Source organism: Pleurodeles waltl, chromosome 6, assembly GCF_031143425.1.
Source record: "Pleurodeles waltl isolate 20211129_DDA chromosome 6, aPleWal1.hap1.20221129, whole genome shotgun sequence".
Lineage (NCBI taxonomy): Eukaryota > Metazoa > Chordata > Amphibia > Caudata > Salamandridae > Pleurodeles > Pleurodeles waltl.
In genome coordinates, this window is record NC_090445.1 from 282,912,716 (window position 1) to 282,939,476 (window position 26,761).

General features: G+C 44.5%; 1 protein-coding gene across 2 annotated transcripts in view; it reads right to left on the bottom strand.

Annotated features, from left to right (window-relative positions):
• The window catches only part of PLEKHM1 (pleckstrin homology and RUN domain containing M1), a 190,232-nt gene that overhangs the window by 54,692 nt on the left and 108,779 nt on the right, over nt 1-26,761 (bottom strand). For both annotated transcript variants that reach the window (XM_069238079.1, XM_069238078.1), the window contains one exon: nt 7,205-7,398. In XM_069238079.1, coding sequence (XP_069094180.1) covers nt 7,205-7,398 — 194 coding nt within the window. The remainder of the gene's footprint in view (nt 1-7,204; nt 7,399-26,761) is intronic.

Consider the following 26,761-nt stretch of genomic DNA (forward strand, 5'->3'; position numbering starts at 1 on the left):
TGGTGGTATAATTCTCTTTAGGCCTTCCATAAATGCTTTAATGACAGGTATTCTGAACAGTGAAGTTGAATGAGTAATCTGCAGGTATGCAGATATTGCTGCGAGATGTATTTTTATGGAAGAGAAGGCCAGATTTGATTTCTGCAAATGTAGTAGGTATCCTACTACATCCTTTGGAGATGCATGTAGTGGTTGAATTTGATTATTATGGCAGTAGCTAACAAATCTTTTCCATTTACTGGCATAGCAGTGTCTAGTGGATGGCCTTCTAGCTTGTTTTATGACCTCCATACATTCCTGTGTGAGGTTTAAGTGTCCAAATTCTAGGACTTCAGGAGCCAAATTGCTAGATTCAACGATGCTGGGTTTGGATGCCTGACTTGTTGTCTGTGCTGTGTTAACAGATCTGGTCTGTTGGGTAGTTTGACATGAGGCACTACTGACAGGTCTAGTAGTGTTGTATACCAAGGTTGTCTTGCCCATGTAGGTGCTATTAGTATGAGTTTGAGTTTGTTTTGACTCAATCTGTTTACTAGGTATGGAAGTAGAGGGAGAGGGGAAAAAGCGTACGCAAATATCCCTGACCAATTCATCCATAGAGCATTGCCTTGAGACTGCTGGTGTGGGTACCTGGATGCGAAGTTTTGGCATTTTGCGTTCTCTTTTGTTGCAAATAGGTCTATTTGAGGTGTTCCCCAAATTTGGAAGTAGGTGTTTAGAATTTGGGGCTGAATTTCCCATTTGTGTACTTGTTGGTGATCCCGAGAGAGATTGTCTGCTAGCTGATTCTGGATCCCTGGAATAAACTGTGCTATTAGGCGAATGTGGTTGTGAATTGCCCACTGCCATATCTTTTGTGCTAGGAGACACAGCTGTGTCGAGTGTGTTCCCCCCTGTTTGTTTAGATAATACATTGTTGTCATGTTGTCTGTTTTGACAAGAATGTATTTGTGGATTATGATGGGTTGAAATGCTTTCAACGCTAGGAATACTGCTAACAGTTCGAGGTGATTTATATGAAACCTTCTTTGATGTACGTCCCATTGTCCTTGGATGCTGTGTTGATTGAGGTGTGCTCCCCACCCTGTCATGGAAGCAACTGTTGTTATCACGTATTGTGGCACTGGGTCTTGGAAAGGCCGCCCTTTTGTTAAATTTATACTGTTCCACCATATAAGCGAGATGTATGTTTGGCGGTCTATCAACACCAGATCTAGAAGGTGACCCTGTGCATGTGACCATTGTGATGCTAGACACTGTTGTAAGGGCCTCATGTGCAATCTTGCGTTTGGGACAATGGCTATGCATGAGGACATCATGCCTAGGAGTTTTAACACCATCTTTGCATGTATTTTTTGTGTTGGATACATGGCTTGTATGACTTTGTAAAAATTTTGAACCCTTTGTGGACTTGGAGTGGCTATCCCCTTTGTTGTGTTGATTGTCGCTCCCAAGTATTGCTGTGTTTGGCACGGCAGAATGTGTGACTTTGTATAGTTGATGGGGAACCCTAGTTGGTAGAGGGTTCGTATGACATAATCTGTGTGGTGCGAACACTTTGTTAGGGAGTTGTTCTTGATTAGCCAATCGTCTAGGTAGGGGAACACGTGTATTTGCTGCCTTCTGATATGTGCAGCTACTACTGCTAGACATTTTGTAAAGACTCTCGGTGCGGTTGTTATACCGAACGGCAACACTTTGAACTGGTAATGTATTCCCTTGAATACGAACCTTAGGTATTTCCTGTGAGAGGGATGTATCGGTATGTGGCAATACGCGTCTTTTAGATCTAAGGTTGTCATGTAGTCTTGCTGTTTCAACAGTGGTAATACGTCCTGTAGCGTGACCATGTGAAAGTGTTCCGATTTGATGTAGGTGTTTAGTGTTCTGAGATCTAAGATTGGTCTCAGTGTTTTGTCTTTTTTTGGTATTAGAAAGTACAGTGAGTAAACTCCTGTGTTTTTTTGTGGACCTGGTACGAATTCTATTGCGTCTTTTTGTAGCAATGTTTGAACTTCCAGTTGTAGAAGGTCTAAATGCTGTTTTGACATATTCTGTGTTTTTGGTGGGACGTTTGGAGGGAGTTTGAGAAATTCTATGCAATAACCATGTCGGATAATTGCTAAGACCCAAGTGTCTGTTGTTATGTCCTCCCAAAATTTGTAGAACTGGCTTAGTCTTCCCCCCACTGGTGTTGTGCGAAGGGGTTGAGTGACTTGTGAGTCACTGTTTGTTTGGCGGGGTTTTGGGACCCTGAAATTTTCCCCGGCTTCTAGGGAATTGTCCCCCTCTGTATTGGCCCCGAAAGCCTCCCCTTTGGTACTGTCCCTGGTAGGTAGACGGTGTTGATTGTGAGGTACTGGCTTGTGTGCTTTGACCTCGAAACCCTCCTCTGAAGGTTGTTTTGCGAAACGTGCCAAAAGTGCCTCTGCCCTGCGGGGAATAGAGTGCGCCCATGGTCTTAGCTGTGTCCGTGTCTTTTTTCAATTTTTCAATTGCCGTGTCGACTTCGGGTCCAAACAATTGTTGCTCATTGAACGGCATATTGAGCACTGCCTGTTGTATCTCAGGTTTGAAGCCGGATGTGCGCAACCATGCGTGCCTCCTTATGGTTACCGCGGTATTTATTGTTCTTGCAGCTGTATCCGCTGCATCCATAGAGGAACGTATTTGGTTGTTGGAGATATTTTGTCCCTCCTCAACCACTTGTTTTGCCCGCTTCTGGAGTTCTTTGGGTAGATGCTCGATGAGATGCTGCATCTCGTCCCAATGGGCTCTGTCATATCGCGCTAGGAGCGCCTGCGAGTTTGCGATGCGCCACTGGTTTGCAGCTTGTACTGCAACCCTTTTCCCAGCTGCGTCGAACTTGCGGCTTTCTTTGTCTGGAGGTGGTGCGTCGCCAGATGTGTGCGAGTTGGCTCTTTTACGAGCTGCTCCTACTACAACCGAATCTGGTGGCAGTTGTGATGTGATAAAAGCAGGGTCCGTGGGCGGTGCTTTATATTTCTTTTCCACCCTTGGAGTTATTGCTCTGCTTTTGACAGGTTCTTTAAAGATCTGTTTAGCGTGCCTTAGCATTCCCGGGAGTATAGGAAGGCTCTGATCATTGCTATGGGTGGAGGAGAGGGTGTTGAAAAGGAAGTCGTCCTCGACAGGCTCCGAGTGTAACGACACGTTATGGAACTCTGCTGCCCTAGCTACCACCTGTGCATACGCTGTACTGTCCTCAGGTGGTGAGGGCTTAGTAGGGTACGACTCAGGGCTATTGTCTGACACTGGGGCGTCATAGAGATCCCACGCATCCTGGTCGTCTTGGCTCATGGTGGTATGAGCTGGCGAATGTGACGGAGTTTGTGCCGGTGATGTATGAGTTACCGGTGGTGGAGAGGGTGGTGGAGTTACCTTTTTGACCACTTTTGCTTGTGGTGTCTTTTCTTGTGGTTGGAAATCGAGTTTCCTTTTCCTCCTGATTGGGGGAAGAGTGCTAATCTTCCCTGTACCACTTTGTATGAAGATCCGCTTTTGGGTGTGGTCTACATCTGTGGTTTGTAAATCTTCCTCAAACCTGTGTTTGCGCATTTGGGAGGAAAGTGATTGTTCCTCTGAGTATGAACTGGCTGTGGGTTCGGTTGCTGGTCTTTTTGGCACCGAAACCGCGTCTTTTGTTGATTTCGGCTCCGACGAGAATTTTCTCTTTTTCGGTGTCGAACTTTCTCGGCGTCGACCATCCTCGGTGCCGCTGTCCCTGTGCCGAGCAGCTTCGGTGGTGCTGTCTCGGTGTCGACCCTTTTCGGCAGCACTTTCTCGGTCCCGAGACTGCTGCGTGCCTGTGTCTCGACCCGAGTCGGACGACCTCGGCACCAGTTCGCCTTTTTTCGGTGCCGATGGACGGTCACCTACTTTATGGGTTGAGCCATGGCGTGTCGGCAGTGGCGTCCCCTGGGCTTTGTCTGTTTTCCCGTGTGGTGTTTGCTTCGACGTCTAACTCACGGTTTCTTCGACGTCGAATTCTTCCGAGTCCGATTCATGGATGGAGAAGGCTTCTTCTTCTTCTCCCTGTTCCTCGAACCCTCGTTGTCCTGTCGGCGTGGACGCCATTTGTAACCTTCTGGCTCTTCGGTCGCGGAGCGTTTTTCTCGACCGAAACGCTCGACAGGCCTCACACGTTTCTTCCTTGTGCTCGGGTGACAGGCACAAGTTACAGACCAAATGTTGGTCTGTATAGGGATATTTACTGTGGCATTTAGGACAGAATCGGAACGGGGTCCATTCCATCAGTGTCGATGTTGCTCGCACTCGGGCCGACCAGGCCCCGACGGGGGATCAAAATTACCCCGAAGGGCTACCGGAGCTCTTCAAGATTCGGTGTCGATACTAGTCTAACCCGATACCGAACAAAACAATACCGACGTAGATTTCCGAAGTTCTGACTATCTTTCCGTCCCGAAACACAGAGCGAAAAGGAACATGTCCGAACCCGATGGCGGAAAAAAAACAATCTAAGATGGAGTCGACGCCCATGCGCAATGGAAACAAAGGAGGAGGAGTCCCTCGGTCTCTTGACTCGAAAAGACTTCTTCGAAGAAAAACAACTTGTAACACTCCGACCCAACACCAGACGGCGGACTATGCACAGCATGTGTATCTGCAGCTACACATGCCACCGAACTCCTTATTATCCTCAGCCAAGATTTCTGACCCCAAGTCAAAAACGCCCTCAAGACCGATGAATCTTTGGGCACTGCTAAAATACTCTGATAACGGCACATCACTGAATGGCCCAGAGGTTTGCAGGACCATCCTGAAAAGACTCGGCATTGCGTTCACCAGCAAGGGGATCTGTCAAAAGCACAAGAGACGTTTTGGGTGCCGGGGGTTCACCCAACATCACGAAAGAGTCTGGGGTTGCCAAATGGCACTGAGATGCTACACGATCCAGGAATGGCACCTTTTCCTTTTTATGGTGTTTTTGTGAAAAAATCTTAGGAAAACGATTCCTGGACGGTGACGAACCCTGGGGGAAAGAGTCCACCTAGAGTTTACACTGGAAGCCTCAGCAAAAAATAACCTGGCCTCTCATTACTTGATAAGCTTTGGATGTATGGAAGCACAAGAACTGCAGGCTGTGGCATTGTGTCCTAATGTCAGACACCACACACAGTCATTGAGGGTATCCAAAAGGGATATCTTCTTCCTTCACTGTCTAGAAGACTTAGGCACACCCTTTGAGGAGGCATTTGGCCTAGACACTTTAGAAAGCTTAGTCTTTGTCAGGGATACACAGAGAGGGAGATTTGAACCACATCAAAGAGGTGAAGAAAAGTGAAACTGACACTGGTGCCTCATCCACCCAGGTGAAATGCCATCCATAGGCTGTCTTCATTGTTGGAATTGTGTTGCAACTTGGGAAAGCCATTTTTACCAGACATGAATGAAGTATGGAAGAAGAATTCATAAGGTGAGGGATCTGCGGGAAGTTGCACCTATCAGATTTTGCTGTAGGCAGTTTGTTGTGGGTTTTAAGTCATTAGGCAAGATGTTACATAGTTTACTTGAAAGGTAAATGGGTTGTCACAGACCACATATTTTGAAATTCACCAATATTTTTAAATGCTTGATTTGCAGATGATACTCTGATGATTCAGAAGATGGATTGTGTTTTTTTGGCATTTCAGGCTGTATAATAATAGTATTTCAGCTGGTGCTGGCAAATGCGTTTGTCAGGCAGATGTAGGTGGAGCACAATTCCCATTCTAGGGTGCGATATAGAGTATTTGCTAAGGATAATGAGAGAGAACAATATGTTCTTGAAGTTTTTCCAAAGAGATGTGAAGGGATTCGTAGGTCTCAGTGGCCTTGAGTCTTGCTGGTCTGGGATGTGAGTAAGTGAAAACCCCAGTCTTGGTCATTTGCATCTGTAGGTAAAAGGTGAGCTAATGAGAGGAAATGGGTGAGAGTGTGGATAGCGACTGCTCTCCTAAAAGCTGAGAGTTAAGGGACTGTGTGCAGGACTGAAACAGGGAAGGCTATGTGGTCTCCACAAGTGAATATACGGGTGGGTTTACTGTTTATTGTATGCAGATAAGATAGTGTCTAGAGTGTGACTTCCTTCATTTGTAGTCTGTCCTTGAAACAGCTGCTTTACAGTCCCACTGGCCCAGTGTAATCAAACCAATTCACAAATTAAAAATACATACATACGAACATACATGAAGCTGTGAGTCAATAGGTTAGTCCACTTCATCCATTACTCTCTTGCACTGTGACTAACGGCAGAGCACGTGAGTGCCACGGTGATGTGTTTGTATGTCACAAATACTGTATGGCATCTTACTAAAATATAGTTGACTTTTTATAAAGCTTTTCCATTATTAACTCCAATGGGGTGACATTCTTGGAAATTATATTTAGGACACAATGGGGGTTATTCTAACTTTGGAGGAGGTGTTAATCCGTCCCAAAAGTGACGGAAAAGTGACGGATTTACCACCAGCCGTATTACGAGTCCATTATATCCTATGGAACTCGTAATACGGCTGGTGGTATATCCGTCACTTTACTGTCACTTTTGGGACGGATTAACACTCCTCCAAAGTTAGAATAACCCCCAATGTTTTTGTCAGACGATCTTTAACCCACAAAATGCAGATCCGGTAGCAGCTGGTTGGCAGGTACATTCGTTTTAGAGGTTGTTCCTTCCATTCTTTATCTTTTTTTGCTACCCTTGTGTGCTTAAACGAGGTCTACAGGTTACATTGATTTAAAGCGAATAGTACCATTTTTGGGTTAGTAAGACTTATATTTCCTTGTGATGCGTATTAACGTTAAAAGGGGTTTTATACTTGTTCCAAGAACACCTGCCAATTAGAAAGAACCTGCTCTACTAAAATTATATGCAAAATGTTTTATTGTAAGCTAATGATCATTTCGTTTTTGTTGGTCCACTTTATTGTCGTCCAGTTGGGCAGGTAAGAAGACCTTTTAGCTTTACCAATGCGTGTTTTATCTTCACCTCATCGATTAAGCTGCCGTCCAGTTCTTCACTATATAAATATCCGCGTCTGATACCCTCTAATATTGCAGAGTGTAAAAGAGATGAGTGCACGCGCATGTCTGTGAGGTGTGAGGGTTCACGAGAGATTTTATATCCGTTATCCAAATAAAGGAGAGGAAAAGAGTCCCAGCCACTGAATGTTAAACTCACCGTTTGCTCACTTCATGCAGGGCTCCGCTCCGGCAGGTGAAAAGGTATTCCCCCAGCAGCTTGAGCTGCTCACGACTCCTGGCAATACGCGACATCTCTTCAACGTGAACGTACAGACTTTCATTTACAGACCTCACGTTAATCAATGGTTCGTTACGAATCTGGTTCAAGAATTTCAGAACTGGTCTGCAAACCTCAAAAACAAGAAACAATCACTCTTTAATGTTTGGCAAAACACTCAAAATGCATGCAATCAAAGAAAGAACATGTACGGAGCACACAGGTGTTTATGTTGTCTATACGTATGTGTGCGCGCGTTATGGTGTGATTAACAAGATACCACGTGATATGGTCCAATATTGCCATTGAGGGGATTCTGGTGGAATGAGAAACATCGTGCTACGGCCACATGCTCATCACAGCGTTTTGTTTTCTTGCAGCTAACAATGAGCAATGACTGGAATTAGAATATTTCGTTTTTCCTTTCATAAATAAATTATTCATAAAACAGAGGACAATGGTCACGGCCAGAGAATGTATGTGGTTCTAAGGCTGCAGCTATTTACCACTTCATTATGGATGAACTGCATGTACCATATAATTTACTGCATAGTTTTCAAAACTTGCAGATGTTACAAAAATGTTTCTAGCTAAAATAGATGAAAATCATACTGCCAAAGAATGTGCCACATAATCTACATTTCCGCAGTATAATTAAGAAAACCTTGCCAGTTAATTTACTCCTCCAAGCTATATAAACCTACAGAGTGGTTTGGCTGCTGTCCTGATTATACAGGGAGTGCAGAATTATTAGGCAAGTTGTATTTTTGAGGATTAATTTTATTATTGAACAACAACCATGTTCTCAATGAACCCAAAAAACTCATTAATATCAAAGCTGAATATTTTTGGAAGTAGTTTTTAGTTTGTTTTTAGTTTTAGCTATCTTAGGGGGATATCTGTGTGTGCAGGTGACTATTACTGTGCATAATTATTAGGCAACTTAACCAAAAAAAATATATACCCATTTCAATTATTTATTATTACCAGTGAAACCAATATAACATCTCAACATTCACAAATATACATTTCTGACATTCAAAAACAAAACAAAAACAAATCAGTGACCAATATAGCCACCTTTCTTTGTAAGGACACTCAAAAGCCTGCCATCCATGGATTCTGTCAGTGTTTTGATCTGTTCACCATCAACATTGCGTGGAGCAGCAACCACAGCCTCCCAGACACTGTTCAGAGAGGTGTACTGTTTTCCCTCCTTGTAAATCTCACATTTGATGATGGACCACAGGTTCTCAATGGGGTTCAGATCAGGTGAACAAGGAGGCCATGTCATTAGATTTCCTTCTTTTATACCCTTTCTTGCCAGCCACGCTGTGGAGTACTTGGACGCATGTGATGGAGCATTGTCCTGCATGAAAATCATGTTTTTCTTGAAGGATGCAGACTTCTTCCTGTACCACTGCTTGAAGAAGGTGTCTTCCAGGAACTGGCAGTAGGACTGGGAGTTGAGCTTGACTCCATCCTCAACCCGAAAAGGCCCCACAAGCTCATCTTTGATGATACCAGCCCAAACCAGTACTCCACCTCCACCTTGCTGGCATCTGAGTCGGACTGGAGCTCTCTGCCCTTTACCAATCCAGCCACGGGCCCATCCATCTGGCCCATCAAGACTCACTCTCATTTCATCAGTCCATAAAACCTTAGAAAAATCAGTCTTGAGATATTTCTTGGCCCAGTCTTGACGTTTCAGCTTGTGTGTCTTGTTCAGTGGTGGTCGTCTTTCAGCCTTTCTTACCTTGGCCATGTCTCTGAGTATTGCACACCTTGTGCTTTTGGGCACTCCAGTGATGTTGCAGCTCTGAAATATGGCCAAACTGGTGGCAAGTGGCATCGTGGCAGCTGCACGCTTGACTTTTCTCAGTTCATGGGCAGTTATTTTGCGCCTTGGTTTTTCCACACGCTTCTTGCGACCCTGTTGACTATTTTGAATGAAACGCTTGATTGTTCGATGATCACGCTTCAGAAGCTTTGCAATTTTAAGAGTGCTGCTTCCCTCTGCAAGATATCTCACTATTTTTGACTTTTCTGAGCCTGTCAAGTCCTTCTTTTGACCCATTTTGCCAAAGGAAAGGAAGTTGCCTAATAATTATGCACACCTGATATAGGGTGTTGATGTCATTAGACCACACCCCTTCTCATTACAGAGATGCACATCACCTAATATGCTTAATTGGTAGTAGGCTTTCGAGCCTATACAGCTTGGAGTAAGACAACATGCATAAAGAGGATGATGTGGTCAAAATACTCATTTGCCTAATAATTCTGCACTCCCTGTAATGGCATACGCATTTCACTGCAAACCTTGAAATGTTTCCCAGTTGACTGTGAGATACAGGTTTTAATTGCAGTGCATATTGAGCCACAAAGGCACTGAAAAACAACAGTTAAGTGACGTTATAGTTGTTGGAATGGGACACAGGCTAAAGTTACGAAACCACAGAAATGTCAGTTATGACCTCACATATTACACCACTTCTGTCATGGTAAATGACATTATTAATGACATCACTGTTTATTGTCGAAATCCTAATGAGATCAAGCAATTACAGTATTCTATAGGATTTGTTAATGAGGAATAATATAACAACCTGGTCGATGGCTGGACGTTCACACGGTTGTCGGTAAGCTTTCAAAAGATGCAAAAGAAAATGTATATATCAGAAGTGAAGCACTTTTGATGGATGTCATTGTCATTTTGGTTGTATTCCCTCAAAGAAAGGGTGCACTGGGGGTAAGTCACCTGCGGAGGGCTGATCATCATTTTACAGACTCTTTGGTCAACCTCCGCTGTGAATGACTGAAGGCTGAGCATGAAATGAATGAGGTGGTTTTGGAGGGGTGAGAGCACAGTCTGGCCACAGAGCAGCTGGAGGATGCCCACATGCTTAAGGTTGGGGGCAAGGTCTGGCCATAGGGCAAGTTCACCACCCAACCCCTACTGTATGTTGAATGCAGTCGGATGTGACACCAGGCCTTGCAGACAACCTCCACTGTATATGTCCAAAATCTGTGTATTGTGGGGGTCGGCCGCTTGTACAGGGGTGGGTGCAAGTAGACAAATGGAAGTGAGAAAAAGGCGGTGGAAAAGAGACTGCCTGAAGTCATTAAAGACGCTAGTGTCAGACACAAATGGATTTAAAATTAAACTATAAACTTTCACAAGGTAGATGGAGTGATTATCAGCTCTCTGCAGTTCACTTGCAGTGTACAGAAATCTACATTTGTAATTGAGTATGGAATAGACGTGTTAGAAGAGCATTTGGGAAGGGTAGCTTGTGACTCTCACTGTTTTACAGCGTGGGCAGGCGATGAGCAGCCATCACTTCCTTTACACTGCAGACAGTAAGAAATCAAGTGGCAGCACAGAATTACCCAATATAGGTGACATCAATGCTATCAATGTTCCAAATTGAACAGTCATCCTCCCAACTCAATACAAAACCAATGTTCCTCGAGTTTTGCCTGCGCCTCCACGGTCCATCTCACTATCTATTTACATCCTTAGTACAATACTGTCACAGTACCTCTGTTATGATAGGGGCTACTAATGGCAGATTCCTCATCTTCTGATTACATACCAAAGCAGTAGCTCTGCTAGTTCTGCAGATTGGCAAATGTCCAGAACAGGCACCCTGTATGCCAACGCACTGGGAGCATCCTTGGCTCTGGTTGAGTTAGTCCACAGTCCTGCGGGGGTCTGTGTTTTTTGCCCTGCCAGCACATAGCACATCTTAATGCAGTATGATACAGCAACAGGTGGTCCTCTTCTGCACAGCCTTGCCTTTCTTCGTCCGGGGAATCTGATAAAGAGCTGTTTGTTCACCAGGTGCCCTATGGTGAGATCAAAATGGAAGGTGGGAACCCTTTGGAGCCCAGCCAGTGGAGTCACTCCCTTCTCCTTCGAGGGATGGGGCACAGCAAAGAATGCCAGAAGACTGATGTGCTGACAGACATGAAAGGGAGTCACAACCTTCAGAAGGAAGGAGGCTCGAGTCCGCAGAACCAGCTTGTCTAGGTAGAAAGTAGTGGAAGGCAGGGTTGACAGACAGAGGTTATAACTCGCTCACTTGCTGAGCTGATGTTCCGACAAGACTGCCTTGAATGTAAGGAGCCTGAGACCATAGCTGTGTAAAGTTTAAAATAATGCACACGTGAGAAATGTGAGGACTCAATTTAAGCCCCACTGGGGTATAACAAACTGAGAAGGGGAGAACATGTTATACAGATGGAGCTCAATCAAATGGTCAGAGGATATCGGAAGGTGCGGTGGAGTTTCTAGGACAGGTAAGGTGTAACCCCACTGAACAATTTGAGGAAACACTTGTCCACATTTTTCGCCTGCCACCTTGGCAGAAAATGTTGGATGCTGCCACTGACAGGGTGTGTGCTGTAAAGAGCATGCTAAAGAGGCTTGGGGCCTGCTGATGGGGTGGAAGAGTGGGACACATGCTGCCCCTGCTTTCTACGTACAGCTGCCACATTAAGATTGGGGTGATTGTTGCACGGGGCTAGATGTCTTGGCGATACTGAAAGCCTCTACCATGGTCAGGGAGAGGGTTAAATTGTTGATGAGCTTGGCAGGGAGAAGCAGAAGCAGAAAGGCACAGGGAGTGTGCCATGGTCCTGCTCGCTTTGAAGCACTCCAGAGCCGAAACTGCTTTGTCCCCAAAAAGACACGAACCGTTCAACAGCATGTCCATAGGACTGGCATGATGGTCTGCCAATAAGCTGATGGATTGTATCTAGGCGTGCATCAAAGGGCCACACTGGTGCCTCTGGTTCTACCAAGCAAATCAGTGGTCTCCTGACCACAGCATATCGTAAACTTAGCTCTATTACGACCATCCTGCATTGTTAGAGAGATCATAGCACAAGCTTGTTAAGGAATCATAGGCAATACCTGGGCTACTGAGTCCCACAGGGAATGACAGTGGGGAACTGGAAGGTAGCTAGCATTCAGAGATGGAAGGGCCAACCTAGTTGATGAGAAAACCTTTTTAGTTCTTCCTCAACTTCCTGTCAAGGTTAGAGGTCGGGAACCTTGCCAGCTAAAACCTGTACCACAAGGGTCTCAAGAGCAGGGCACCAGGTGAAAAGTCCAGGTCATCCGAAGTAGGGTGACTGCACCTGGCAACCAAACAACTGACAGGGGAAACTGAAGAGAACAGGTCCCTCAAACAAATTCTGTTAGAGTCTCGTTAAAGGGAAGAAGGGATTCAGAACTCGTTTGACCAGGCAAAAGCACCTGGGTCAAGACATTGTTCTTTACTTCCCGGGTAGGAAGCTGAAGATCAAGAATCTACGTCATCCTCTGTACAATCATGGCGAAGGGGGCACTTTTTTCTCTGTAGTAGAGCCTGGAGGCGAAACCAATCCAGTGTCTAGGGAGGTATCCAGCCTACCGGCATCCTGCCTGGAGGCTCTTATAATAATTATCCTCCTGATAGGGCCGGGCAAACCCGTCCCAAGCATCACAGCCACAAATGTCAGAATCCATGACAAACAATTTATGTAGGACATGAGCTCTTTTCCAGAGGGCAAAGGTAAAGTGTTGGAATCAGAACGTTGGCTGAACAGCGGTGGTGTATTTAAATCTGTGCAGTACTACACAGATTTAGTTGTTGAGGAAGCACTAGACGGCACTATGGGGTTGCCTTCATTGTCCGGAGTCCATGGCATTGAGGCGGGTGTCAGTTGGCCATGTTACAGTGTAGGTTGTGGCACTGGCGAGGATACGGATACTGGTACAGAGGTCAGTCCAAAACCCAGAATAAATCCAGAGGGCCTTTCTGGTGCTGAGGGTGGACCCAGACAGCAGAAGCCCTGTTGAGAGGCTTCTGGGACCCACTGGTGCACCAGAGAGGGACGGTAACATGCCAAAAAGACGCATGGAGTCACAGTCTTCCTCAATCTGCTGCAGCAGTGCAGACAGCCCATGAATTCTGGTTACGGCTGGACAAGAGTAGGAATTAGCTCCAATGTAGAAAGCCTTTTGGAGTGAAACATGGAGGCATAATGACACCCTTGCTCCTTTGCAGGATATCAAGAGTGGTGGGAGGGGACAGAGTTCTGCTAGGACTTCTAGAGTTTTTTCCTTGAGTTGCCTAAGGATTTGGACTGCAACAACGATCCGTTGTGGAACAAGCCCCTGGGGCCACTGGGGAAGGAGCAAGACCTCACCTTGGACCTCGAACAGTCCACATCTGTTATGCGAAGACCCTGTGTCCCTGATAAACCAAATGTTTTTCTGTAATTAGAATGGGTTTGACGCCTGCAAGGCATATGCCAGCAACCTTCACAGGGATGAAAAAAAAAAAAAAACTATTATGTAGACTACAGTGCCCATTCTCTGCACATGGTTATCCTCTAACTGAGTGCCCAAGAGCCTTATAGAAGGGCAAGAAAGGTGACTGCTATAGTCAGATTCAACATAATAATACTGGCAACTTCGGGCTGTGCAGGATAGGGCTGAACATTGCTGCAATGACCATTAAGTATCTCATTATCAACAAGCATTGGCAAAGCCCAATTACCTTGCCTTTAATATGCAGTTGCAGGCCTACGTGCTTTGATAATGCGTGGTTGGGTACTGTATGGCCCAAAGAACTTGAAGATGAACATCTGTGCATGCACATGTAATACGACTGTATGGCTAGCTATATTAGAAAATGTTTCTAAAAGTGTAACAAACCATACTTCCAAGATAGCTGTCATATGCATGTACACATCCCAGGCACCAGTTTCCATCTTGCACTGATTTTTGCTATAGTGTGGCAAAAACTGTTCCAAGATAGCTTCTCATACAGCTGCACAAATGTGCACACGTAGAAGCGGCCTTTATAATGTTTGTGTCAAACTATAACAAAAATCATTAGAAGATGGCCACCAGTGCGTGCACATATGGGTTAATGCACAGTGGCTATCCTGGGAATATTGTTATGCCTAATTATTCGTTTAGTGTTCGAAGATAGATGGCAGCCATTTTCAAATGCTAAATTAAAATTAACACGTTGCGCACAGGAGTACCAGTGAGTAGCTGGGAGAAGCCACATACAGGATTGTGTCCAGCTCTACGGGCCTCACCTTTAGTACTGTGCATAATTCCATATTCCTAATCTATAGTGCTGTCTAGTTTTAGCAGCCTCATTCTTCATAGTGTGTATTTCATTTAGTTATGGGGCTATTACATAGCTAACATGACAATTCCAGAGGCTTCACGTAGAATACGAAGCCCTGTTCTGGGAGCCAGACTCACATCATTGTATAAAGTTTGGAAACCTCACCTAGAGTAAAATCTGCAAGGATAGAGGTCACGTCAGAAATGCTGACTAGTGTTCTAGATGTTCATCTACAGTGACGTTCATGTCTTAAGGGTGCAGCTGGTGTACTTTACCCAAAGCTGGATCTCCCATCTGGCAAATCTCAACAACGCAACTGGGCATAACTGACTTGCAGAAGGAGTATGACTATTCGACCATGCATGGCATCGAGAAGCTGACTACTCAGGACATATTTGTGCTGCAAACTCAGGGCATCACTGAGATGCAGGACTAGGGCATCACTGAGATGTACACAGAGGCCATCACAAAGCTACACACAGAGACCGCATCAATGAGGTCCACAAATGTAGAGCATCACTGAGCTCCACACGTGCTTAACATCACTGAGCACCACATACGCAGAGCATCACTGAGCTCCACATATGCAGAGCATCACTGAGCTCCACATACACAGAGCATCACTGAGCTCCACATACACAGAGCATCCCTGAGCTCCACATACACAGAGCATCACTGAGCTCCACATACACAGAGCATCACTGAGCTCCACATACACAGAGCATCACTGAGCTCCACACATGCAGGGCACCACTGAGCTGTAAACCCAGAACATACTTTTGCTAGACACCCAGGACATAACTGCGCCTCAGACTTAAGGCATATATGTACTGCTCACCCGAAGCATCAGAGAGACATACCCAAGGCACAACTGAAATGCACACCGAGGACATCACAGAGCTACACACCGAGGTAATCAATGAGCTTCACATCCACACCATAACTGTGTTTCAAACTTACTTCACTCAGTTGAAAACCAACGTATTAGTGAGCTACAAACCCAGAGCATCATGGTTCTGTACACCCAGGGCAGCACAGAGCTGCACACCAAGGGTATCAACAAGCACACACCAAAGGCATAAATGAGTTGCACTTACAAACCATCACACAACTGCACACCCAGGCCATCACTGAGTTGCCCGCCATGCAGGGCATCAATGTGCTGCTTTTCTAGAACATAATTTTGATACATACTAGGATATACCTGTGCCCCAAACCCAGGGCATAATAGCACAGCATAATAAGAGCATTACCTAGGATATCACCGAGCCGCAGAAGGGTGGCATAAATGGGCTGAACACCGAGGGCATTAACAAGTGCATGAAAAGGGCATAAATGAGCTCCACACATAGGACTTTACTGAACTGCAAACCCAGGGCAATACCAAGTTGCAAACCCAGGACATCAGTGGCCTGCACACACAAGTAACTCCTGGGCTGCACACCCAGAGCAATACAGTGTGCATCTCTGATGCCCCTGGTTTGTTTCTCAAAGAACAACTGAGAAGCACACCCAAGCTGCAACTGATCTACATCGCCGAGGCATAAATAAGAGGCTACCGCAGTATATAATAGGGCAGTGCTAGGAGCATAAATCAGAGGCCATTGGTAAAGGCCTCACCCTTGCATACAATGGCTCTATTTTGGCATAAAGCCAGTCATTCTGATGGCATTTTATTATCTGGCATAGGAACTGCGAGGGGCACTGTATGCCCTAGCAGAACAGTCTAATGTAAAGCTTTTTAAAATGTATTTATTTATTTTATTACAAAGCGCAAGCTCAATAATTGCTTGGTCTTTAATGCTTTGGTGCAGACCATGTCTATGGTTGTGGCTTTGGCTCGGAGTAGGGTCTCTGTGCATAGGTTCCCATAGACATGCATCATTTCCCCATTTTTTTCCAACATGCATTCTTACTGCTGTGGCACAATACCTTATACACCATTTCACCAGTGACAAACGCAGTGGGCTGCCCCCAGCCACTACCAACTATCCTTTGCAAGAGTTCCGAGCTCACCCACGTGTCATTTTTGCTTAAACTGAATGAGCAAATGATTGGTAGTTTTGTAAAGCATGAAATGGCTGAAAAGGGTGCCCTGGTGCCACGTGTAAGTCAGGAATGGGAGTATAGAAAAAACAGAAAGATAAAGAACTAGTAAGCCTATAAACACAAGTGGGTTATTTTTTTCCAGAAAGATAAAATGGTTGTTTCCTTCCAGAGAGAGGAAGTGAGAGCATAGAAAAGGAAAGACCTCCAATCAGTCAATCAATCCATTAATCATGCATTTGTTAAGCGCGACTTGTCACCCGCAAGGGTATCCAGGCGCCGAGAATGGTCTTAATCCAAAAGCCAGCTTTTGATCCCTTTCTTGAAGTATCTCAATGAAAGGGCGGTACGGAGGTGGATAGAGAGGGCATCTAGGCCTTGGTGGTGAGAAAGGTGAAGGAGCGTGCTCCAGCGCAGCAGTGATGAATGCAAGGAATGTCTGCGAGGGCCTGGTGTGCGGAGCAAAGGTTCCTACTGGGGTGGTGGAAGTGCAGGTGCAGGTGCTGGTGCAGGTAGGTAGGTCCTTGGTCACCGAGGGCTTTGCAGGCGTGGCCGAGGAGCTTGAAGTGGCATCGCTTCTGGACTGGGAGCCAGTGGAGGTCTTTCAGGTGCTGGCAGATGTGGGCTCTCCTGGGCAGGTCGAGAACCAGTCTGGCTGTAGCATTCTGTATTGTCTGGAGCCTTTGCATGAGTTCGGTGGAGGTGCCAGCATAGAGTGTGTTGCCATAGTCGAGCTGGCTCGTAATGAGGGTGTGGGTAACTGTCTTTCCTGTGTTGATGGGGAGTCACTTGAAAACCTTTCTGAGCATGCAAAGCATGTGGAAGGAGGCTGAGGCAACAGAGTTGACCTGACGTCCCATGGAGAGTTCGATGTCTAGGATGATGGCGAGGTTGCAGTAGTGGTCTTTTGGCATTGGGGGTGGCGCCGAGATCGACCGGGCACTAGGGTAGAGTGTTTGACAATGATGAGAACTTCTGTCTTGTCTGTGTTCAGCTTTAGGCAGTTGTTCTTCATCCTTGTTGCGATGCTCTTCATACAGTTGTGGACATTTTTCTTGGTTGTAAATGGGTCGGCGGAGAGCGATGGGACGAGCTGGATATCGTCGGAGTAGGCGATGATGCTGATGTCGTGAGATCTGACGATGTCAGCAAGGGGCATCACACAGATGTTGAGGAGTGTGGTGTTGAGGGACGAGTCCTGGAGAACGCCACGGATGTTATGCCTGGTGAGTGATGTGAAGGGGGGGGGTTAGGCAGACTTTCTGGGTGTGTCCTGTGATGAAGGATGCCATCCATCTTAATGCGTCGCTGGTTATTCCTATCTGGCGCAGGTGGTGGACGAGTGTGTGGTGGGAAGCCGTTTAGAAGGCACCAGACATGTCGAGGAGGATGAGGGCGGAGGACTTTTCTCTGTCTAGAAGGACGCAGATGTAGTCTGAAGCAACGATCAGCATTGTCTGTGTGCTGTGGTTGGTTCTGAAACCAGACTGGGAGGAGTCCAGTATGTTGTGTCTCTCTAGGTGTTTGGTAATTTGGAGGTTGATAGCCTTCTCCGGGACTTTGGAGGGGGGGGAACGGGAGCAAGGAGATGGGTCGGTAGTTTTTTAGTTCGTTGGGGTCTGCTGAGGGTTTCTTGAGAAGTGGTCAGACCTCAGCATGTTTCCATGCGTCGGGGAAGGTGGGCGTAGTTAGTAAAGCGTTGATGGTGGAAAGTTGGTGGCTGATCTTGTCTCTTCTGAGGTTGAAGAGATGGTGCGAGCTCTGGAGTGGATGGTGCTCCTAAGGGTAGTTATGTCATCTACGCTGAGTTGTTTCCATGTGTTAAGCTAGTGGTCGTAGTGGTGGTTGGTTGAAGGCTGAATGTGCTGCAGGTTTGGGTGTTGAAGTTCTTGTTTATGGTTGCAATTTTGTTGTGGAAATGGTCAGCGAGTGCGTCACAGAGCTTCTGTGATGCAGGGATTGTGTTTTTGGTGGCTGCGGGACAGGTAAACTGTCTGACAATGGTGAAGAGTTCCTTGGTTCGGTTGGCGCTGGTATCGATTTGGATGGTCAGGGCTTCGCTCTTTGCTGTTTTGATCTGTAGATGGTAGTTGTTGAGGGCTGTTTTGAATTTGGCTCTGTCAATTTTATTCCTCATGGTGCTCCATCTTCTCTCAAGCTGTTTGCATTTGTGTTTTGTCATGCAGAGTTCTGTGGGGTACCACTTGGCTTGTTTAGCTGTTCGGTAAATTTTGGCCGGTTTGTGGGAGTGCTGATCCAGTTGTTAAAGTTCTGTACTGCTAGGTCTAGGTTGGGGGGTAGTTGGGTTGAGTGGTGCCGAGGGTCAGTCCATTGTTGCTGCATGACCATACTCCAACTGCGGAAGGGCTCGCTGTGGTGGTTGGGGATGGAGCAGGTATGTCCGGTGATGGTGAAGTGTACGATGGAGTGGCCCATCCAGGTGAGGTCCAAGGAGTGGGTGTACCCGATTCTGTTGCTAGATAAGAAAAGAGGATCCAACATATGTCCTGCTGTGTGTGCGGGGTCGGTGACTAGTTGCTTGAGGCTGATGTACAGTCCTTTCAAAAGGTTGGTGGAGCTGGTGTAAGTGAGGTCGTCCAGGTGGAAGTTGAGATCTCCCAGGAAGATGTAGTATTCGGATTCTAAGGCGAGAGGAGTGATGAAATCTGCAATGGCGTTGCTGATTCTGGTCCAAGGACATGGCAGTCTGTAGGCCTAGGTTCCTTTGATGGTGGGGTTATGGTCGGTGTGGAGCTGGAAATTCATATGTTCCATGATCGGCGTGGTCTGATCGTTATCTATGGTGCAAGTGATCGTCTCTTTGTGTATGATGGCGATGTCCCCTCCATGTTCGTTGGGGCAGTCCTTGTATCTGGTGGGTGTGGCATTGGTGATGTCTGAAGTGGAAGCTGGGGTTATCCAGGTTTTGGTGATGAATGTTATGTTGGGGGCGAGGTAGGAGATGGTGTCCCAAATTTCTGTGGTGTGCTTGAGGAGGACTCTGGCATTAAGAAGGATGCAGCTGAGTTTGCCTGCTTTGGTCGGTGCGGACGGTGAAGAGAAGGGTAGTATGGGAGTGGTTGGAGCTGGTAAGACAGCAGTGACGACAGCTGAAAGGTCCTGCTGTGTTTCAGAGCAATGCCAGGAAACAGTTGTTGCGTCCGGGGTTTAGGGTGCGAAGATCGGTGGTACTTAAGGGGGTCCGGAGATACAGGATTCCTGGCACTGGGCGCAGGCCAGGCACAGATGGGCTTGCCTTTGGTGCACTGGCAGCACGCCTGCTGCATGCGTCTGCCCCGCTGCGGCATCCATTAAATAGGTCCTGGGAGGGGCACTGGTGAGGCAGGAGAAAAGAGCAGAAAAGAGGGGCACGGGTGAAGAGTGCGGGTGGGAGACGAGGGAGGGCAAGCCAGCACTCAAGGCTCTTGTGCAGAAGACCTTGGTGCTACCAAGCAGAACTGGGCAGAAGCCTGGCAGAGGCATGTCAAAGGCCTAGGAAGAGCCTAGCAGCAGAGAGAGCAGGGGTGGACCAAATCTGGACCTACAGAAACTATAAGAAAGTTCTCTGATGAAGAACACAAACATTGTAAAAGAATATGGTCTTGAGTTTATGTCAGAGATAGATGGATCCTTAACATAAAAGGCCCAATGACAGAAGCTAAGGTCCTTAATGGTAATACATCTTTCTACTGGTAGCCAGTGGAGCAAACTCCAAAAAAGAAATGTAGACAAGGAACGAGAAGAATGGAAAAGCAGATGCACTGTCACATTCTGCAACTCCTCAAGTTATCTGACAGGGTAACAAGGAAGTTTCAGGTAAAAAGTATTTCAGAGAAAATAAAGGCTTGACAACTGTTTTCTAACAATCAAATGGAAAAAGGAAAATAATACTTTGCAGAAGATTAAACTAGTAAAAGTTTGAGTGGGAAAAGATAAAGTCAAACAAAGCAGACCCCAGGATGCTACTGTTGCAAGGAATAGGCTTTACTCTTAAGTAAGAAGACTACCAAGCAGAACACCATAGAGATGAAAAGGCCTTCAACCACCATGAGTTCAGTTTTCTCAGAATTGAGTTTTAGGCAGTTAAATATCACACTGGCTACCTTAAATAGAAAGGAACAGAACTGAAGTTGAGAATAGGTGATATCACCATTAATGGTGCCCAAAAAGGTGGGTGTTTGTAAGACTCACCTACAGACAGAATTTAACTGTTTGTTTTTGAAAGAGCTCTTCTGCACCATACCAAAACATATAGTGGGTTTTAGGGCCAGGCCTCGACTTACCATTGGGTTGGCTTTCTTGTGACCCATTTGGTTGCTTCTTATTTGATGGCTTTACTTCCTGTTTTTCTGTTTGGCCCTCCTCTGGAGCAAATTCTACTTTACTATTGTTTTTATTGGATGACTTGTATCCTACTGCTCCCATTCAGTATTCTTTTACTACTCCATGCGTGTGCATGTGTTTTTTCGTTCTCTCCACTGTGTGTTCTTTCCCCTTTTAAATTCACCATCAGTGTGCTGTGTTGCTCTCTCTTGCCCCCATCCTTGCTCATCCACTGCTTCCCGCCTTGTTTTTTTTGGATTTCTAGTTATTATTTTTCTGCCCTCTCCCAGTCTCAAGCTCCTCCATTACTCTTCCACATACTCCCTTTTGCTTCGCCTTTCGTTGACTTCTCACTCATCCGTTTCCCACCTGCTATGCAGTTGCTCACTTCTCTGTTTTCTGAAAACTCTTATGCACACTTTTAAAATCGTTTTTTTGTTTTTTTTAAATATAACACTTAAAGTAGCCTCCATCAACCTAGAGCACAAAATAAAAAATAAACAAAAATGCCAGCTTCATATTGTATGTGGATATGCATGTGCGCAAAAATGTCATCACGGTGGGCCACCATATTGTAATGAAGCATAGGTTGGGAAGGCAATACCACCTATTGGTTTTGCCATGCTTGTTGATTTTGAATCCTATTTAAGCACTGGACAGAAGTCAGAGTATACCCAGGAGAGATTATGGAACCACTAAGTTACAAAAATAACATATTTAAATGAAGCTACACACACATCAATACGGAGGTGCAGCAGCTTCCCACATGCAGCAGCTTCCCACCACGCGGTACATTTGGCACTGGATTCCTTTAGTAAACAAGCTTTGGCAAAGCAGTTATGTCTGACATTAGCTGAATAACATAGTAACAGATCAATGGAATGGAACTCAATTACCTTATAAAACCTTTTCATTACCTCTTCAGATGGTGCACCTGCAACTGGATATCTTTGAGGTTCACAATCAGGGCAATCAACATACAGTTTGTATGCATTCCACAAATCAGTTGGAACGACGATATCAAACAAAGTACTCAAATCCTCACACAGGCATTTTGAAAGTTATACACATCTCTGTTTGCTTGTACTACTCCCCTGGTTTCTCTCTTAATCTCGGGCAACCATTTGTGAATGACAAAATATCACTCCTACTTCAAGGTACATAAACATAACCTCCACCTGGTATTTCTCTCATAAGCATCATTTTCACATTGCCCTCGGCTTGATTTGCTCCTGCACATTTGCCTTTGCTTTCTTCTGATCTTATTTCTTTGCACATCTGCCGTCCCACTTATCTACAGCTCCTGATGTCTGAATGTCTGTAATCAATTCTTTAATATGTGTTTTCATTCCAGGAGATCTCATGTAAAATATGTCTTTCGTGCTAAACTCCAATCTGTATCTTCTTTTGAGGGGTTTTGATTGCTCTAAATCCACATCATATTTCTCTGCTACCTCTGCTAAACTCTCATATCCTTGTCCTGCACACTGTGTGATATCTTTGCACATGAACCGCAGTTCGTCTTCTGTGTATGTTTCCAATTGGGCTATGCCTAATGTGCCTAAAATCATTTCATTCAATTCAAATTTTATTCTGGATACATTCACAGATATATATATATATATATATATATATATCTCTCTCTCTCTCTCTCTCTCTCTCTCTCTCAGGTTTCTTTTTTTCTTGTGTTGCTATTCATTACACCTGTTGCATCTCGCGGACTCAAATTATTTAACCAATCTCTAACCTGCTGTGCAGTAAAGCCTTGCAAACTGATATTATTTCTCTGTGGTACTTCTGCTCTGGCTATTCTGCTGAATCTGGGCATTTAAATGTGACCTGCTCTCTGGTGATTTAAAAGGGTCTCCCTTCTTGTGGAGTGCTGAAATGTACACTTTTTCAGGTCAAGCCATACATCAAAGTGGATTTCCCTGAGAAAGCTTGCATCAGTAAATCCTGTCTGGCTTGTCGTTAGATTTGCATCTACAAATCAAGTTGGGGTTAATGGTCTGATGAGAGATGCACTTATCTCCATTTCTGAGTTATTAGAATATACTGATCTCTGCATACCAATTAGTGATACACAAGTCTAATTAGCTGGTGTCTCAGGAACTGTTGGAACATTCATTGAATGAACACTGCTTCCAGACGTATCTGAAGAATACAGAGGGACAATGGGACCTATGGTCACAGGAACTGTTACTGCATCTCTGGACTCATATGACCAGTCTGGTTTTGAGAAATTATCATTTCTACACTCTGTCCTTTCGGGACTGTGCGGTAGCTTTGTCCTGTTTGACTCGGGGTAACATTTGGCATTTACTGAACTTGGCTAAACATTAGCAGAGGCTAATGTGGAGTACAATTTTGCACTGATGAATTCACACAGGGTGTCTGCACCGTTTGATTCACATTAGAATTTGGCACAACTTGGTTTACTACTGGACTCGGTACAGGCTGAACTGATGGATACAATACAGGAACTTGGGTCAATGAGTTTGCAAGTGTACCTGGCACTAAATGATTCAGGGTCAGTGTTGGACCACTCAGGGTTACATTTTGTGCTGCTCCTGTCTCAACTGAACGATGAGAAGGCGGATGATTCATCAAGAGCTGATTAATGAATTTGCCATCTGAAACACTGTCCTATGTTACGGTCTTCTTATCCTCAGGTTCTGTAGTCTGTTCTGCCTTTTTCATAGTCTTAGGTTTTGTGCTTTCACATTCTTCATTTATAATAGGTGGAAAAATTCTAACTTCAGCAAGCATGTCTGATCTCCACATTTTCTGCTTTGCATCCCATCTAGCCTCTGCATGGGTCTTAACTGCATTCTGCTTTCTGTTGTCGTATCTAGTTGCCATTTCCAATCTTGCTGTGAGTCCCCAAATGCTAAGGGCTTCAAACTGTGCGGGTCTTGGAGGCAGTTTCAATTCGTACATTGTTCTCAGATTAAAAATTCCATAACAGGAAATTCTAGAGCACCTTCATTTTCAGTACTTTTGCTTCACTGTTCAAGCCACAAACATGCAGAAAATCTCTTTACAGATGGCACATATTAGCCTGGAGTTCTTTGCGTGGAGCATCTATAGCCTCTCTCTAACTGGGATAAACACATCTCCTCAAGGCTTTAAAAACTTCATTTTTACAAAAATGCAATTTATCACAATAACTTTCGATTGAATCAGGAAGTAATTTCAATCCCACAATCCTTTTCTCAGGATGTTCACAACCAACAGCAATGCAACACAATAATGTCCACCAATACCAACGCAGCTTCACACCAACAGACCTTACACTCACCTCTTTAAGCAGCTGCAGTCGCTTCGCAATTGTCTCTCATACAACTGCTCACACACACACACTTCTAATGCAAAATATTGTTAGCAATAATCAACAACCTGTCTGCACACTACAGGGTAAGAAATCACACTTCAAAGCTGTAAGGAGATACACTTTCTGGCTGTAGCTTCCACCATTATACAACGAGTGAAACTTGACCAGCAATTCTCACTCCAGTTGATAAAGATTCACTTAATACAAATAACAACTGACACTCACTCAAGGAAAAACTATTGGCGCTGTCAACAACATATCATGGCAAGTACATCACTGTAGACACTAAATTAACTGTCTTCTACACTTGTGTGTTATCCCGGGTTCTTGGGGCACGACGGACCTGTCAACAACAACTGCAGACATTTTTGAGCCAACAGCACCATAATCACGGAGTACAACAACTCCGCAAAATACTTCACAACATTACACTTCACTGCAATCTTTAAGCCAAAAGCAATGCAAGAACAAAACCCTATTAACACTCACAAAACCGTCAGCTGTAGGCACAACACTGGAACCTCGTCAATCTTTGTAATGAACCATGGGACAAAATTTGGGGTGGGGAATTTTTTACTGGGCAATCACATAGGTCAATCATATCTCCCTAACAGTACAGAGAAATGGTTCTCCCCCCTTGTGGGTCAAACTATAACTCTGCTACCAGAACTGCTGGAGCATTTTCATCCTTCGCAGGAATCAATGCTCATTGCGGCCAACGGACCTTTGGACCCCACGACAGGGTGTGGTAAAACCATGTAACTCAGTTTAAATTCAAACCAATTAAATTAAACAGTATGACCCATTAGGCCCGACAGAAAAAACTCCAGTCGGGAATAAAGTTAAAGGGTTTATGACAAACTCAAAGTCATGTAAATAATTCTCAGGGCAAAGTTATAAAGGCAACAAAATAGATTCAGGTGAACTAACATTAATAAAACTAGGCATTCAATAAGAAATACACAAAACATTAATATTATCAACTGAGATATAGAAAGTAAACATTGCTCAGGCTTAGCAAGCATTAGTTAGTTTAAAAATAATTAAAGTTATAGTTCTCAGTTGAGCAAAGGGAAAACCCTACCATGGCCGAATTAAGGATTATCGTGTGTGGGGCGGAACACGTGGGCAAAAACAAGAACAAAAAGGGCAAAAAGAATTTGAAAAAAAGAAATCTCAGCCAACAAGGAACTAACTAAGGTGAGCAAAAATAAGTAAAAAAAAGAAAGCATCAGCGTGTCAGAAGCTCGATCAAGAGTCTTCTGAAAGGGGTTAGGAAAGATTTGCTAAGTCTCAGAAGGGCATCTTAAAGGGCCAATCAGAGAGGAAGATACCTCTCCAAGCAGGGTCAGCATGCGGGGTTCTTCATCAGCAAAGGTTCAGGAACGCACAAAAACTGACATCTGGCCAAAGTCGAACTGGTTATCAGTAACTGGTCAAAGCAATTTGAGTTGCTCTGAAAAAGAGTCCATATTACGTTAAAGGGGCATCATCCAATAGTAACTGATCACACAAATCCAGGTTGCAACATTTACTTTAATTCCCAGGTCTGTCATGGGAAACTCATCCATCCATGATGTAGCTCTACACAGGGATGAAACATTTGTATAATTTATTACTCCATCTATTCAGGATGTTCCAATGTCAAGGACACAGTTACACTCTCTGACTAAACAATAAGGCCTATTACTAAAACTAGTCTTCTCATGGGAACCAAGTCTGAAAGAAAGCTCAAGGAATGACAAAATGAATCAGTATTTCCTGCACAGCCACGAAATACAAAACTAAAAGGCCTCACATAGGCTAACACAAGCAAACTAGAGAAATACATTTAATTAATACATATTAATAAACACACCTTTAATATGCACTTATAAGTTCAACATTAATAATGCTTCGTTAATAGGGATTACATTCATTCTATATGGAAAAATAACTTTGTTAATACATTTCATTAAGTATAACGGGGGGAGTACATTTCTTTCATTTTTGCACACACATTTAAATCATTAATCATTAGAAATGCAATATTGTTTTAATACATTCTGTTAGTTTAAGGCCTAAATTATAACATTATATCATTTAAATGTTGCAAACATTTGATTTAATTCAAATACCACCTATGTTGAACTCCACAGTGTAAATAAAGACACCATAATAAAGATTTGTGCAATTCTACATGCAAACTATCAATACTTTGATGAATGTTATGCATACAGGGTCACGTGTTGATGACCTCTGTGACATGAGGGACACCATTAAATTTTAAACTAAATCATATACAAAGACAAAACTGGCGTTGATTAAACAGCTAACCTCTCATCACTCACAAACCATTCATCACAAAAAAATAGAGAAAATGAAATTACCCATCACAAGAAAAAAAATTAACATAAATTGCCTCTTATTTGATTGTACATCAGGTGTCAGCACCAATAAAGGACCCTTGACGCAACATGAAAGCAAACTCATGTAGATTCACCATCGACTCTGACCTCCTTTTCAAAATGCATGTCACCAACTCACATATTGCAGTACTAAGCTATCACTCCAATACAGAATCTAACCAGAGGATTTAACAACCATAACCCCCGCCTTTCTCCTCTCCTACTTAGACTGTTCAAAACCCTGTTCTTCTGAATTCCAGCCACATTC